At 37.4% G+C, this 14,582-nt stretch overlaps 1 protein-coding gene across 1 annotated transcript; it reads left to right on the top strand.

The window, feature by feature from the left end:
• The first annotated feature begins 1,054 nt into the window (after positions 1 to 1,054).
• msh2 (mutS homolog 2 (E. coli)) lies at positions 1,055 to 13,845 on the top strand. Its single transcript, XM_084434367.1, has 16 exons — positions 1,055 to 1,338; positions 1,489 to 1,637; positions 1,722 to 2,009; positions 3,914 to 4,060; positions 4,141 to 4,290; positions 4,385 to 4,518; positions 5,891 to 6,090; positions 7,019 to 7,128; positions 7,236 to 7,359; positions 7,443 to 7,593; positions 7,679 to 7,776; positions 9,790 to 10,035; positions 10,173 to 10,377; positions 12,820 to 13,067; positions 13,185 to 13,354; positions 13,457 to 13,845. Exons 1-16 carry the CDS (start codon positions 1,131 to 1,133, stop codon positions 13,637 to 13,639), a joined length of 2,811 nt encoding a protein of 936 aa, XP_084290493.1. The 5' UTR covers positions 1,055 to 1,130; the 3' UTR covers positions 13,640 to 13,845.
• The last annotated feature ends 737 nt before the right edge of the window (positions 13,846 to 14,582 follow it).

Genomic DNA, 14,582 nt, shown 5'->3' with positions numbered 1-14,582 from the left:
GTGTGCAAGGTATATTATTCATATGCATATGGTGTTTACCTTAACCCAATATAATAATTATAATTATAATTGATTATTAGATATATAAATAATTATAGAACTCTACATGCATTTGTTTGTATTGCAAAAAAGTCTTAAAATAAAATAAAATAAAATAAAATAGCACATCAAATACACTAATCCTTACTAAACATCCCAGTTTTCTCCTAATATAATCTCCAAATCCTTCAAGAACAATTCTGATTAGAGACAATGGTTAAGACAAATAAATATTCTTTCTTTTTCAAATCCACAGAATACACAAGCGCCATATAAAGAATTGCTACAATAGATATATTACAGGAGGTGGATAAAGATTTAAAGGGATAGTTCACCCAAAAAATAATAATTTTGTCATCATTTACTCACCCTCAAGTTGTTCCAAACTGGTAGGAATTTCTTTATGCTGCTGAACACAAAATAAGTTATTTTGAAGAATATGGATAACCAAACAGTTGATGGGCCCCATTGACTAACATAGTTTGGGGGGAAAATACTATGGAAGTCAATGGTGCCCCACAACTGTTTGGTTACTGACATTCTTCAAAATATCTTCTTTTGTGTGCAGTTTTGTGTACAGCTGAAGAAAGAAACTCATACAGGTTTGTAACAACTTGAGGGTGAGTAAATGATGAAGGATTAACATTTTTGGGCGAACTATCCCTTTAATATAAATCCTAATATCTTTTTGAAGGTGAAAAAAATACAAAATAAAGTAAAAAAACAAACAAAATCATATTGCTTCTCAAAAGTGATAAATCCAAAAATCATTAAAATAAAGCTCAAAGTCTTTATATTTGAAATGTACAATGAACTGGCAAATAGCCTATCCTGCAAGAGTTTTCTTGTATGATCATAATGGCAAAAAAAAAGTCTCTGGTTGTGAATCACAAAAAGCACAATTCACATCTATACTCTATTTAAATCTGGACACAATGAAGGTTTTAACAGGATAGTAGCGATGCATACGTTTAAAAGAATTGTTACAAAATAACCGTTCTTCATTTGAAGTGTGGTCGACGTCATTTTAGCTCCGCCCCGTTTGCCTTTGACCCTCCTGGCGCGCCTGGTCTGTGGCGGGAGATTCCAGCATGGCGGTGCAACCTAAACAAAATCTGTCTATGGACAGTGCGTCTGAACATGGATTCTTGAATTTTTATTTTTCTATGCCTGAGAAACCTGACACCACCGTGAGAGTATTTGATCGAAACGATTACTATACGGTACACGGAAAAGATGCGGTTTTTGCAGCTAAGGAGGTTTTCAAGACGAACGGAGTCATCAAAAACCTGGGAACAGGTTAGCTGTAAAGTTATAGGATTATTAGATCTGGTTCTTTGTTTCTTTCTATTGTGCAGATATATGCATCTTGCCTAAACTGCATCAGTATGTTGATTATTTTATTATATCTGTAATAAGGTCAAATTAATATACTTTGAATTTACGCAGGAAACAAGAGGTTGGAGAGTGTGGTCCTCAGTAAGATGAACTTTGAGTCATTTGTGAGGGACCTGCTGCTGGTCAGGCAGTACCGGGTGGAAGTTTTCAAGAATGCCAGTAAGAGTAGCAAAGATCATGACTGGCAGATATCTTTCAAGGTATCTTACATTCTTTACTGTTATGATACATTTTTCTCAGTATCACCCCTCCCAATCTCATCATGTTTGTATTTTGCGTTCCAGGCTTCCCCAGGAAACCTGACCCAGTTTGAGGAGATTTTGTTTGGCAGTGGAGCAGGACCTGGGGAGGCTGCAGCCGGTGTCGTCGGGGTTCGTCTTGGCACCGGGGCTGATGGACAGCGTGTTGTCGGTGTTGGTTATGTAGACAGCACACTCCGGAAACTCGGTGTGTGTGAATTCCCAGACAATGATCAGTTTTCCAATCTGGAGGCTCTTCTTGTGCAGATCGGGCCCAAAGAGTGTGTGCTTCCTGGAGGAGATGCAGGTGGAGACCTTGGGAAGCTCAAACAGGTAACTTTCTTATAGATGCCAGATTGTGAGTTTTGAAACAAGATAGGGATGCAGGGTATATCGGTGCCATGTCAGTTAATAACTGATAATAGATTTATTTTTTTATTTTTATTTTTTATTAAAATTAGGGTAAGCAATTTTCTGAGAGGCTAGCAATAGCGAGTTAGCTTTGAAAGATCCCTTCAGAGCGTCTCCAAAGCCACATCTCCTTCAAAACACGTGCACGCGTTCAGCAGGGAGCAAACAAAAGCGTCATGAGGCGAGAGACGGTGTTGTGCCGAATTTCAACTGCCTGACAAAGTATTATCCCCCTCGGTAATAATTTGGCTGGGGTCAGAATTCGGCACAACAACGGCGTTAAACTACTTAATGTCTCAAAGCACATAACATTACAATAATAATGAACATAAACAACTTAAAGAGCATTGACCTGTACCACCTGACTGCTGCAGATTCATTTCTGCACTGATAGTGTTGTAACGCATAAATTCGAGTCAAGAACCGCTCCGAGTAGCCTATAAATTTACAGGTTTCCATCTCTTACAAATTACAGTAGTTATCGCGTGAATGCAGCATAAGCTGAACTGTAAAAGGTGGCTGCTGTTTCGGTTGTGGTGCTCCGTGACTGAGATCTGTCTAACTCTGCATAGCATGAAACACACTGATGACGTGTGATGTCTGCGCGAGCAGGGTGCACGGAGGTATGGAAAGACATATGTTGACAGGCAGGTAGGATGTTGGATTGGATGAACATTCCATGGTCCTATTACTTCCAAAGACAATAAATATACATATAAATACATTTAGACAACTTAACATAGTGATTGCTATCAGGTTGTGAAGAGACTTTCAACCAGCATAACGAAAAATGTTTCTGGAACAAATCACCTACCTGCCTTTAAACGGTATTGGTTGATATTGGGTATTTAACTGTGCATGTTTATATCCTATACATTTACATTTAGCCATCATAATACTCACTTAAAGTTAATCTTTAAAAACATAATTTAATAACACTGATGTTAACTGTAATCTTTTGGGAATCTCAAAATGATTATCCACTTTTTATTCTGCACAACATAATGCTGAGATGCCTAAATTTATTTTTACCATCTAAAATGATTTGTTTTAGTTTGTACATTTTGACAAAACAGTACAATTTTAATATTGACTATAAAATGAAAATTTTATAGAATTTTAAAGGGGTCAGAAAATGGTACATTGAAATAGTCACTCTACAATAAAAACAAACAAGTTTCATACCTTAAAGGTAACGCCACAGTTTAACGTATGAGTTTTTGTTTATGAGTTTTGGCGATCTGAACCATGCCTGAGCAAGTTTGACCCCCAAAGTCTGTTTAGTTTGACTAAAGTGATCGCTCCGTACCGTGCCCGCTCTGCAAATTGCTCCATCGGCGTTAGCTATTGCTGTGATGTCATGTGATTGACAGGTCGTCCTGCCCTTGCACCAGTAAACGTGTCATCAGAGAAGAAATGTTGTTGCAAGAGGGAGAAGTTATTTTGATTAAAGATTGAGGAGATTAATAATAATAAAAAAAAATGCATGGATAAATAATTTATAATAAATACTGCAATATTCCATAACAAAAAAAGAATTGTTCATTTTGGTTTCATGATGACTTCCACAACTCATGTGTGTCAATATTGCTTTTGAGTAAGACCGTCTATGGTTGGAAATGAGGATAGAAAATGATCATTTTTATAAATATTTGAACTTTTTTAATGAAAGAAACTTCACTAACTTCAAAGGCTAACCTCCAGAAACATTATATAAAGATCTGGAAATACATTTCATGACCCCATTAATATCACTGCATCCATAGACCAAGATTTTATAACCATAATAATTCTTTCATCCATATTGGATGCTATTTATAATTCAGGTTGTGCAACGGGGTGGCATTCTGCTCACAGACAGGAAGAAATCTGAGTTCACAACCAAAGACATTGTGCAGGATCTGAATCGCCTACTGAAGGCCCGCAAGGGAGAGACGGTGTCCAGTGCTGCCCTTCCAGAGATGGAGAAGCAGGTTTGGGGCGCTGCAACAAGTTACAAGTGTGTCATTTCAGGTGGTTCGCCTGGAGATTTAACCAGGTTTTGCTTTTCCAGATTGCAATGTCTTGCTTAGAAGCAGTCATCAAATACCTGGAGCTTCTCTCAGATGAGGCCAATTTCGGTTCCTTCAAAATTACCACGTTTGACCTCAACCAGTACATGCGTCTGGATAATGCTGCTGTGCAGGCCCTGAATCTCTTCCAGGTCAGGGGTTATTCAAAAACACAAAAATATGCTATTTCTTCAGCGAAGGGTTATTTTGAGTTCTGATATATGTTCTTCCTCTATGATTTCTCAGGGTTCCTCTGATGATGCCACTGGCACACACTCCTTGGCAGGCCTTTTAAACAAATGTCGTACCCCTCAAGGACAGCGGTTGGTCAACCAGTGGATCAAACAGCCTCTCACTGACAAAAACAAGATAGAAGAAAGGTGAGCTTTTGTTTGCTATATATAAGGCCTGGGTAAAAAATATTCTTGATTTTAATTGATTCTCATTTTTATGACCTGATATCAATTCTTAAATCTCAAGAATGTCAGGCTATGCTGTTTTCAGTTAATGAATGAACAGAACTTTATCACGCCTCCTATCCAATAAATCACTTTTATCACTTTCTCTTTTGTTACTTTTAATGTGAAACAAAGACACAGATTTTAAATTCTGTCCATTTTATTATAAAATTCAAACAATAAATACTGTTTGGGAGCTCTTTAGCGCGGTGTGACAAATCGTTGTAGCACCTCAGTTCAAGCAAAGCGGCAGACCCCGATCATCTCTTCCTCTTTACTGCTAGTTACAGCACAAAATAAACATAAATGAACTTGGTGTACTATAAGTAATATAAGGTTGCATGGGCTTAGATTAGGTTTAGAGGTAGATTCAGGGTTAGTACCTAGTTATTACCCAGTTATTGTAACAAATCATTTCTAACATTAAATATCTTTTCTGTCACTTTTGATCAATTTAATGCATCCTTCTCAAAAGTCTTAATTATTTGAAAATATATATATATTTTGAACGGTAGTGTGTATGTGTTTAACATGGTTATATCCGTGGACACTGCGGAAAATCCGCGGGTCGGCAGGCCAGGTAAAAAATAATTCAATTGAAATGTGGGTCACGGGTCGAAGAGAGATAAATCATTATTGTGTTGATTAAAATAAAGACACCGAACTCTCATTTAATTGTAAAACGCAACAAACGTGCGTCACTCTTTTACTTTCATTTTCAACAACAATGTCTATCTCTTAAGGGGAAACCAATAAAGGAAAAAAATGGCTAGAGCACCTATATCATTATATAAAACACAAAGGCAAAAAAACCTACATTATTGTTTATAACTTAATAGCTTAAAAAAATACACTCAAGCTTAACAGAAATTATTCGTGGGAGATAGTTAACCAGGACGAATCAAGTGCTAGGAATGTGATGTGAAGCGCTTCATGTGAATATGACAATAAGCTCATAAAGCCTATATCCAGCCTTTGCTTGGGATGAATGCATTTAATATAGTGTGTATGTGTGTTCGGGAAGTTGCAGTGACGGAAACAGCGACAATTTATGTTTGAAGGGAGTAAAGCCTGTGTTTAGGCTATTAGGAAATGCAATTTTTGCCATTTTTAACTAGCATGCTTAATGAGTATTTTTGAAAAATTGTAATGTGTGATGATCGGGTGCGGATGTCTATATCAGAGAAAATCATAGGTTCGAGTGGGTGGCGGGTGGATGATATGTGAATTAAAATTAACAGCGTGTGTGGTTGACGTTAGAACTGATCCGTGCATTTGTGGTCATGTTGTGCAGACTGGACCTTGTGGAGACTTTTGTGGAAGACTCTGAGCTGAGGAAAAGTTGTCAAGAGGATCTTCTCCGGCGTTTTCCAGATCTGAACCGGATGGCAAAGAAGTTCCAGCGTCAGAGCTCTACCTTACAGGACTGTTATCGGGTCTATCAAGCTGTGGGGCAACTGCCGAATCTGGTGCTGGCATTGGAGAGATACTGTGGTAAGCAGTTTTTCTTCAGTATTTATACGGATCTCTGTATTGTCTGAACTGAAAAGTATGACCCACGTGAAAAGCGCAAATCCGAGATCATAAATCGTAATTGTATGATGATTGAAATCGTGAAATGGCCTTAAAAATGACTAAATTAACTGCAAAATGTTACGTTTTCTAATACATTTATTTCCTGCACGGATTGCTCCTGACATCTCTACACGAGCTCGCAGCGGCATCTGCGGGACGTCCTTAGCATGTTAGCCAGGGTTCAAATCCTCAAATGCGAGTAAAAATTGGCATTGAAACAGTTACTCACAAGTTGCTGGTTAACTTTTGTATGGATTTGGACAATACATGGTTGTGAAAATGTTTTATGGCTTAGTACAGTGGTCGGGAACCTATGGCTTGCGAGCCACACCTGGCTCTTTGACAAAAATCATGTGACTCGCCAGGTCTCTCGCCCTTTACCAATAAATGATCGATAAAAAAATTAGATATATCAACATAGATCCACTTTATGCAGAAACAGCAGCCAATTACAATTCCTTTGTTGTACAGTTAAGTTAATGAAAAGTTTATTATGATACATTTTTATATATTTAAAATTGTACCGGCCAATGTGCACGTTCAGTGCTGTTCGTGTGTCACGACAGCAATCAACTACAAACCACTTATGGTAACCTAGCGCTATTGCACTCAGATTCAAGCAGCTACGTAGCTTGTTTGTGGTAATGGCAAAATACATTTTAGGACAGCAGCAAAAATGTGAAGTACATAAAAAAGCGACTGGACTGAAACATATCCTTTTATTGAAACTTGTGCTTTGGTCTGCCAAAAGACATTTCGAAACATTTTTGCATCCGAAGCATTTGAGCAACAAAGTTTGTTGTGGGACACCACAATGAGTGACGGCTGTATTTTAATCTGTTAACAGGGAAACATCAGGTCCTCCTGCACGCAGCGTTCATCTCTCCTCTTAACGACCTCATCTCTGACTTCTCAAAATTTCAGGAGATGATTGAAACCACACTGGACATGAACCAGGTCTGCTCTTGTCATTTGCACTTTGTGCTTTAAGCAAACTTTAAAATCATTAAGTACTCATATTCCTTAAATGTGTAACACTTGTTTTTTTTTGTTTTTTTGGTCAGGTTGAGCATCACGAGTTCCTAGTAAAACCCTCATTTGATCCCACATTGAGTGAGCTAAGGGAGAACATGGATCGTTTGGAGAAATCCATGCAAGCCGCTTTGAACAGTGCGGCTCGTGAGCTTGGTAAGTGATCAAAGTGTGGAAATTAAATGCATTTCCCTATTAAGCATTTTGGTGTTGAACTAGTAACAAATGTTGATCTTTAGGGCTGGAAGCAGCCAAGACTGTGAAGCTCGATTCCAATGCACAGATCGGTTACTTTTTCCGAGTCACGTGCAAAGAAGAAAAGAGCCTTCGCAACAACAAGAAATTCACAACTTTAGATGTTCAGAAGAACGGAGTGCGATTCACTAACAGGCAAGGATGTTGTATGAGATGTTCAAATATTGGTGCAGCTAATGGTTGGAGTTCTTAGTAAGTGATTGTGTTGTGTGTTTCACAGTAAGCTGAGCTCTTTGAATGAAGAGTACATTAAAAGCAGAGAAGAGTATGAAGAGGCTCAGAACGCCATCGTCAAAGAGATCATCAGCATAGCCGCTGGTGAGAGTCGTTCATTTCTAAAGGGTTGTTCCCTGTGGTTTTTGAACTTTTCACTTTAATCTGATTGTAATTCTGAATACTATACAGGTAAGGCTCTCTCTGTACCATTAACACAGAGTATAATATCCCAAAAAAGAGACAATATTATTAAGGAGTATAAAACCCCCCTCCTCAAAATAAATAATAAAAATAAATAAATAAACCTGTATGAAATAAAGGCCCGTTCACACAAAGGACGTTACATATATCTATACTAATTGCTCGAATTCTATGAGAATAGGGACTTCCACACCACAACTATAACAATAATGACACAGAGGAATGATACTGTTGAAATCTTTTTCGGAATGATTTTTTCCAACTGATGAACGATAAAAACATTGACAGAATCCAATCAGAATCCATCCAGCGTTAAAGAGCTCGAGCACTTAAAGGTATTGCGGAGGATTTTCTTTTTCCAGGTGGATCATCAAGACTATTGGTCCTCCTAGTTGTCAATCATTCTGGTGATATGTTTACGTAAGGCCATTGTACGTGCTCGTCCCTAGGTAGTTTTCGCTTTCTGCGCATGCGCACTTTCGGGTGTATATGTGTGGTGAGCTACGGTTTCAGCCATTCATTGAAGCTCGCCGTTCTCACCGGGTTTTTTTCAAAATGTCTGAGGGTCGCAAGAGAAAAAGTGTCTACGAATTGTATGACAAGAAGAGAAAGGCCTCTGAAGAAAGAAACAAGACCAGAGTGTTTTTGGGAGAATATTTCACACGCTGGCGTGCGCTAAAAGCACAGGTTGGGCTTCCCACTGATGCCTCAGTCGCGAAGTTTCTACTTGACAGGTAAAGGAAAGTAGGCTTGTATGAGCCATGCCGACAGCAACTTGTAAACAGACCGTGCACGAGGAGAACTAGGCTCGTGCATGCTCTCTTATGCACACGTTTAATAGGAGTTCCCTCTCGGGAGCAGGTAGAGTGTTGCGCATGTGCATTTTTTCAAAAAGTGGAGAGAGCGGTTCTTTTCTAAAATTCGGGAAAATCCTCCGCTATACCTTTAAAGTGATTGGAACACATGATTTTAACATTTTATTAACATGGTATTTGTCAAAACAAATGTTGCAATAATGTACTTCAAAAATGGCAGGTTAGACAACAGCTCAAATAATGCATTTTAAGGAAGAATTGTTGTAATGTAAGCATTTAAATAATGTTGGCATGATATGGACATTCTGATTTTCTTTTCTTACATAGTGACATATCCGAGTGAAACAGCTTCTCGAACAAGAAATATCGGGGTGACTTGATTTTGTCCTTTTGCAATTGTTTGGATCGTTGGCTAATTGGTTGTCGTTTGCTGACTGGTGCGATCTCATGTATAATTTATAATACGGCAAAGTTCCATTAAAATAATTTACATTTTAATTTCATTGTGAATTTACCCAGGTTTATGGTTTAAAATGATTTTCTGTGGTTATCAACATTAATGTATATTGAACACGTTATCCTTTAGTCATTTTGGTTATTAAAGGAGAACTCCGGTTCGCATAGGTTTAGTACCTATGATCACGCGCGTGAACTCGACAATCGATTACTGTGGACTTCGACCGAAAACAGGATGTAAATACAGGTATGTGCGCTGGCTGAATAAACATAATTTTTTATATATTTCTTTCACATCTACTGCAGTCAGATTCACCCGCGTTCACTCCGAAGGAATCACTCACATGACCTGTGCACTTGTAATGACACATCAAGGATGTTAAGAGGCTAAAAGCAGGTTTAAAACTTGCCCCATTGAAGTCAACAGGGTGCAAATTTTAAAAAGAGGATAACACGTTGTAGGCAACACCGATTTTTGTCGTTGTTCTCTGTACTGACAGCACTCCAAATGTACAAAAAAATTAGCTCAATGTTAAAATTGACCGGAGTTCTCCTTTAACATTAAGCTGTTTTTAATTTTGGTTAATAATGTTGTTAGCCTGTTGAGAACGAATAGTTCAGTAACCCTGTGTTTGTACCATAGGCTATGTGGATCCAGTACAGACTCTAAATGAGGTGATAGCTCAGCTGGATACCGTGGTGAGCTTTGCCGTGGTGTCCCATGCTGCCCCAGTGCCTTACATTAGGCCCAAAATACTAGAGAAAGGATCAGGGAGACTCATTGTGAAAGCGGCAAGACATCCCTGTGTTGAAGCCCAAGATGATGTGGCTTTCATTCCCAATGATGTCACCTTCACAAGGGGCGAGGAGATGTTTCATATCATCACAGGTCAGCTCTTATTTGATTGGAGGATTATAAAAATGAGCGAGTACAAGATGAGCACTAGCATTAATTTGAAGATTCATGTATGTAAATGCATTAATCCATAATCTATATGATAAAAGGTTTTTTTCTGATATTTTTAGGTCCAAATATGGGTGGTAAATCTACATACATCCGCCAAGTGGGTGTGATCGTGCTGATGGCACAGATTGGCTGTTTTGTGCCATGTGATGCGGCAGAGCTGAGCGTGGTGGACTGTGTGCTCGCTCGAGTGGGTGCGGGGGACAGCCAAATCAAAGGAGTGTCCACCTTTATGGCTGAGATGCTGGAGACGGCTGCTATTCTTCGGTCAGAACTCACATTTGAAACATTTTGTACTCCCATTATTTTTAAAGGAATTTTCCAGGTTCAGTACAAGTTAAGCTGAATCGACAGCATTTGTAGATTCAGTGGTAACCAACAATCAATTTCCACTTGTCCCTAAAAGTAAAGTCTGGGTTACAGTTGAGGCACTTACAATGGAAGTAAATGTGGCCAATCTGTAAATATTAAAATACTCACTATACCCGCTTGTAGTTTAGTGAACATGATTTTAGTGTGAAAAAAGATATATAACAACAAAGGTATGAACCTAAAATGACTCTAGAAATAATTAAAATAGTTGTACCAATCGACTACACTTTTCACACTACACACGACAACGCTTTTATACATTTATAAGCTTCACATTTCTGCTGTGAAGTCCTCCAAAAATGGTCCCCATTCACTTCCATTGTAAATGCCTCACTGTAACCTTGATTTTTTGAGGGACTAATCTAAATTTTTTGTGGTGATCAACATTATGCCACAAATGCGGTCAGTTGAACTTAGTCGGCATGAAATGGAAGTTGCGATAGTCGTTTCTTTCCTATTGTGATGTATATCCGAGTGAAACGGCTTCTCGAACGAGAAACAATGTAGTGCGGGACTTGTTTTTGTCCATCGGGAATTGATTGGATTGTTGTGTGCTATTGCTGTGATCTCTTGTGAGTGACGGTTTGTCCCGCCCTCGTGCCGGTGAACACATTATCAGAGAAGAGATATCGTAGTTATCTTGATTAAAGATTACAAGGGCTCATGAATAAAAAATAATAAAAAACTATGTGCACAGATAAACCAGTTATAATGCACACAAGATTTGTCCGTTTTGATTACATAGTGACTTGTATTGAACCTGAATTTTTTTTAAACACATTTAACATTGCAAGTTTTTACTTTTTTTTTTTTTTATGCTTCCAGCATACATTATCATAATTTAATGCATTTGATACATTTACAAAAATGCTGTCAATCGATTAAGAAAATTTACTTTAAAAAAAAACTGTGATTAATCACATAATATATTTTTATCTTGTAGTATCTCCAAAATGTAGAATCAACATAAAGATGGCAGATTTTTAACATTTAATGGTATCTTTTTCTTAAGCACTATGAATGAATCCCAGTGTGAATGTTACCAATAGTGCTATTGATGTCTCAATTAAATATTTTTTTGCTCAGTTTTTGCCATTAAACATTACAGTATAATTTAAAGCCATAATTTTCAACATTTAATGGGCTTTTAAAAATATCAACAACTTAAAATAATTTTCAGATAAACTATAAATTGTATATACATAAATACATAAACTATAAATTGAATATATATTCATTCTTATTAAAGCTACAAAGGTTATTCATTCAAGAGCAGTGAGTGAGTTTTCTTTTCTTTCTTTTTTTCCGATTAACATTAATGACAGACAGCAGCAGGTTTACTAGGCTGCTGTCACTAAGACCTGACGCACATGACTTGGATTTTCTCACATTCATTTAAGACTTAACTCATTTGAGTGCGCTGCTTCCGAGGATACTCGCCAAATATAGTCATTTTGACATAATTTTGTGTGTTTGTCCGTTCAAGAGCAAAAGAAAACTCACTGGCGCGGCTTTCTCTGCATGCATTTCCGATGAGAATGGTTTAAATAGCACTTGAATTAGGGGTGTAACAATATATCGTTTCACAATATATCGAAATACAAAAATGCAATGTATCGTAGATAGTTCACCCAAAATGAAAAATTACTGTGTGATACAATTTAAGTTTACAGAGTTTTTGTGTCAGTACTACATTAAACTATTAGATATAATGTTGAATATAATGTATAATGAAGCAATGGGGAAATATTTGTGGGTCCTGATAATGCCAAATGTCTGATGTTACCAGTAAGAAGTGGCCTTCATTATTTAAAATATATCTAGTCAGTGAAAGAGTGCAAGCATATTCATCTAAAATAATTCTGTATTTTCAGCTTCAGAATCATTAATATTTTTATTCTGGTGTCTTTATTGTCCTGTGCATTTGAGTTTCCAGCACCAAGTCCAAGCGTATTCATTCACACCTACAATATAATACCAAATTTAGCATTTTAATCAACAGTTAATTTTTTGTTAACATTTAAGACATATGTCTTGGAGTATCGCAATAATATCGTATCGTGAGTTCAGTATCGTGATATGTATCGAATCGTGACATGAGGGTATCGTTACACCCCTAACTTGAATGAATGAGTGCATGATCATAAACTGTAATGCTAGACAAAGGATGGCAGGAGAAAAAAAACAGATGCTGTGCAAATTGCGTTAAATATTTAACACGTTAACGTAAAATTAACGCGTTGATTTTGACGGCCCTATTTTACAATGTGCATTTTGTGGCCTTCTGTGCTTTTTTGTGATAAATGTATGTCATGTTTTGTATTTTGTTTTTTTTAGATCAGCCACAGAGGATTCCCTCATCATTATTGATGAATTAGGCAGAGGCACATCCACATATGATGGCTTTGGTCTGGCCTGGGCAATCTCCGAGTACATCGCTACCCGGCTCAAGTCCTTCTGCCTGTTTGCCACTCACTTCCATGAGCTGACGGCGCTGGCGCAGCAGGTGTCCACTGTCCGTAACCTCCACGTCACTGCCCTGACCACAGACAGCACTCTCACAATGCTCTACAAGGTGAAAAAGGGTATGTGGCTTTCCAGCAAAGAAATGCATACTACACTCTTTAATCATTTTGAAAACTTGGATTGGGTTGTATATTTCCATTGTGCTTGGTGTATGATATGTGCTTGATTTGACTTAGGCGTGTGTGACCAGAGCTTTGGGATTCATGTGGCAGAGCTTGCTAACTTCCCCAAGCATGTGATTGCTAATGCAAGGGAGAAGGCTTTGGAGCTTGAGGAGTTCCAGGATATTTCCGGAGCCGGGGAAGAAGCTGGGCCTGAAGCCAAAAAACGCTGCCTGGAGAAACAGGTAAGATGTGTTATTAAAAGAAATGTTTGCATTTGCAAAGCTCAGTGCATTAAAATATTACAGTTAATAAACTGCTGTGCTGTCTTGTGAATTTATCCATAGGAGGGGGAGAAGATCATCGAGGCTTTCCTGGCTAAGGTGAAATCAATGCCTGTTGAAGGCATGTCTGACGAGGCTGTCAAAGAGAAGCTGCGCAAACTCAAGGCAGAGGTCATCGGCCAAAACAATGGCTTCATCAATGAGATAGTGTCACGCTCTGCCAAAGTCAAACTGACTTCAGCCTGAGGGCTTCAGGATAAGCATTGTCTTAGTGGATGAAAGTTCAACATTTCAGTAAAACTGGTTATGGTATAATGGAAGTTTATATCATCTATAGTAGATTAGAAAAAATGTTCCATTTTAGCATCATCTCTTTCTTTTCAGATGTTTTTTTCTTGTTATATGCGTTCTGTAGCCATTAATCCTCTCTCAGAGTAAAACATTTCTAAATATTTTGTTTGTTTGTGTGTGTGCACTGTCAGTTAAAATTACAACTTGAATTTTGGTTAGTGGCAATGTCGCCATCTAATGGATAAATTGGGGAACGTTTACATTTTTCTGTTTCATTTTACCTCATTTCAAAGATAATGGTTTATAAACTCTTTTAGTTCAGACAGACCTTGTTTGTACACTTAACTTTACATTTAAATTTCGATTCAAACCCAAAAGCAACTCTAAAGAAACCAAGAGTCAATTAAATGTTTTTCTATGAATTGTGCTTTTATAAATGTACTAAATCTTCATGTTGCCGTAGTTCCGGGGATTTCAAATTGAGGTCTGGGAAAAGTGTAACAAATGTATAAATTATTAAATGATAAAATAAGATTAAACTAAAATATTTGTAATAATAAAAAAAAGCGAATAGATTAAAATAAAGATTAAAATAAATAAAAATATTTATTCTATAATCGTATAAGTAACAGTACTATAATGATTAGAAAGAAAACGTCATATAAACTAAATATTATCCACATAATGTTACACGAATTCATATATTTTTTCACAGTATAAATTGGGTGTTTGCACATTGAAATATATACAGAGCTGCCTTTTACATTTTTAGGATGGGGTCTCTCATGAGGGTGATCATATTTGGAAGTCTGGAATTGAAAATCCATGCTAGTTTACCTGGTAATATAAGCAGAATAAAGTACACATTTCATTCAGTTCTAAGACAGTTTAATTTTTT

This window comes from Rutilus rutilus, assembly GCF_951802725.1.
Source record: "Rutilus rutilus genome assembly, chromosome: 16".
In the NCBI taxonomy this organism is placed as follows: domain Eukaryota; kingdom Metazoa; phylum Chordata; class Actinopteri; order Cypriniformes; family Leuciscidae; genus Rutilus; species Rutilus rutilus.
The sequence above is the reverse complement of the archived record's forward strand: the minus strand, read 5'-3'. Positions and strand labels throughout refer to the sequence as shown.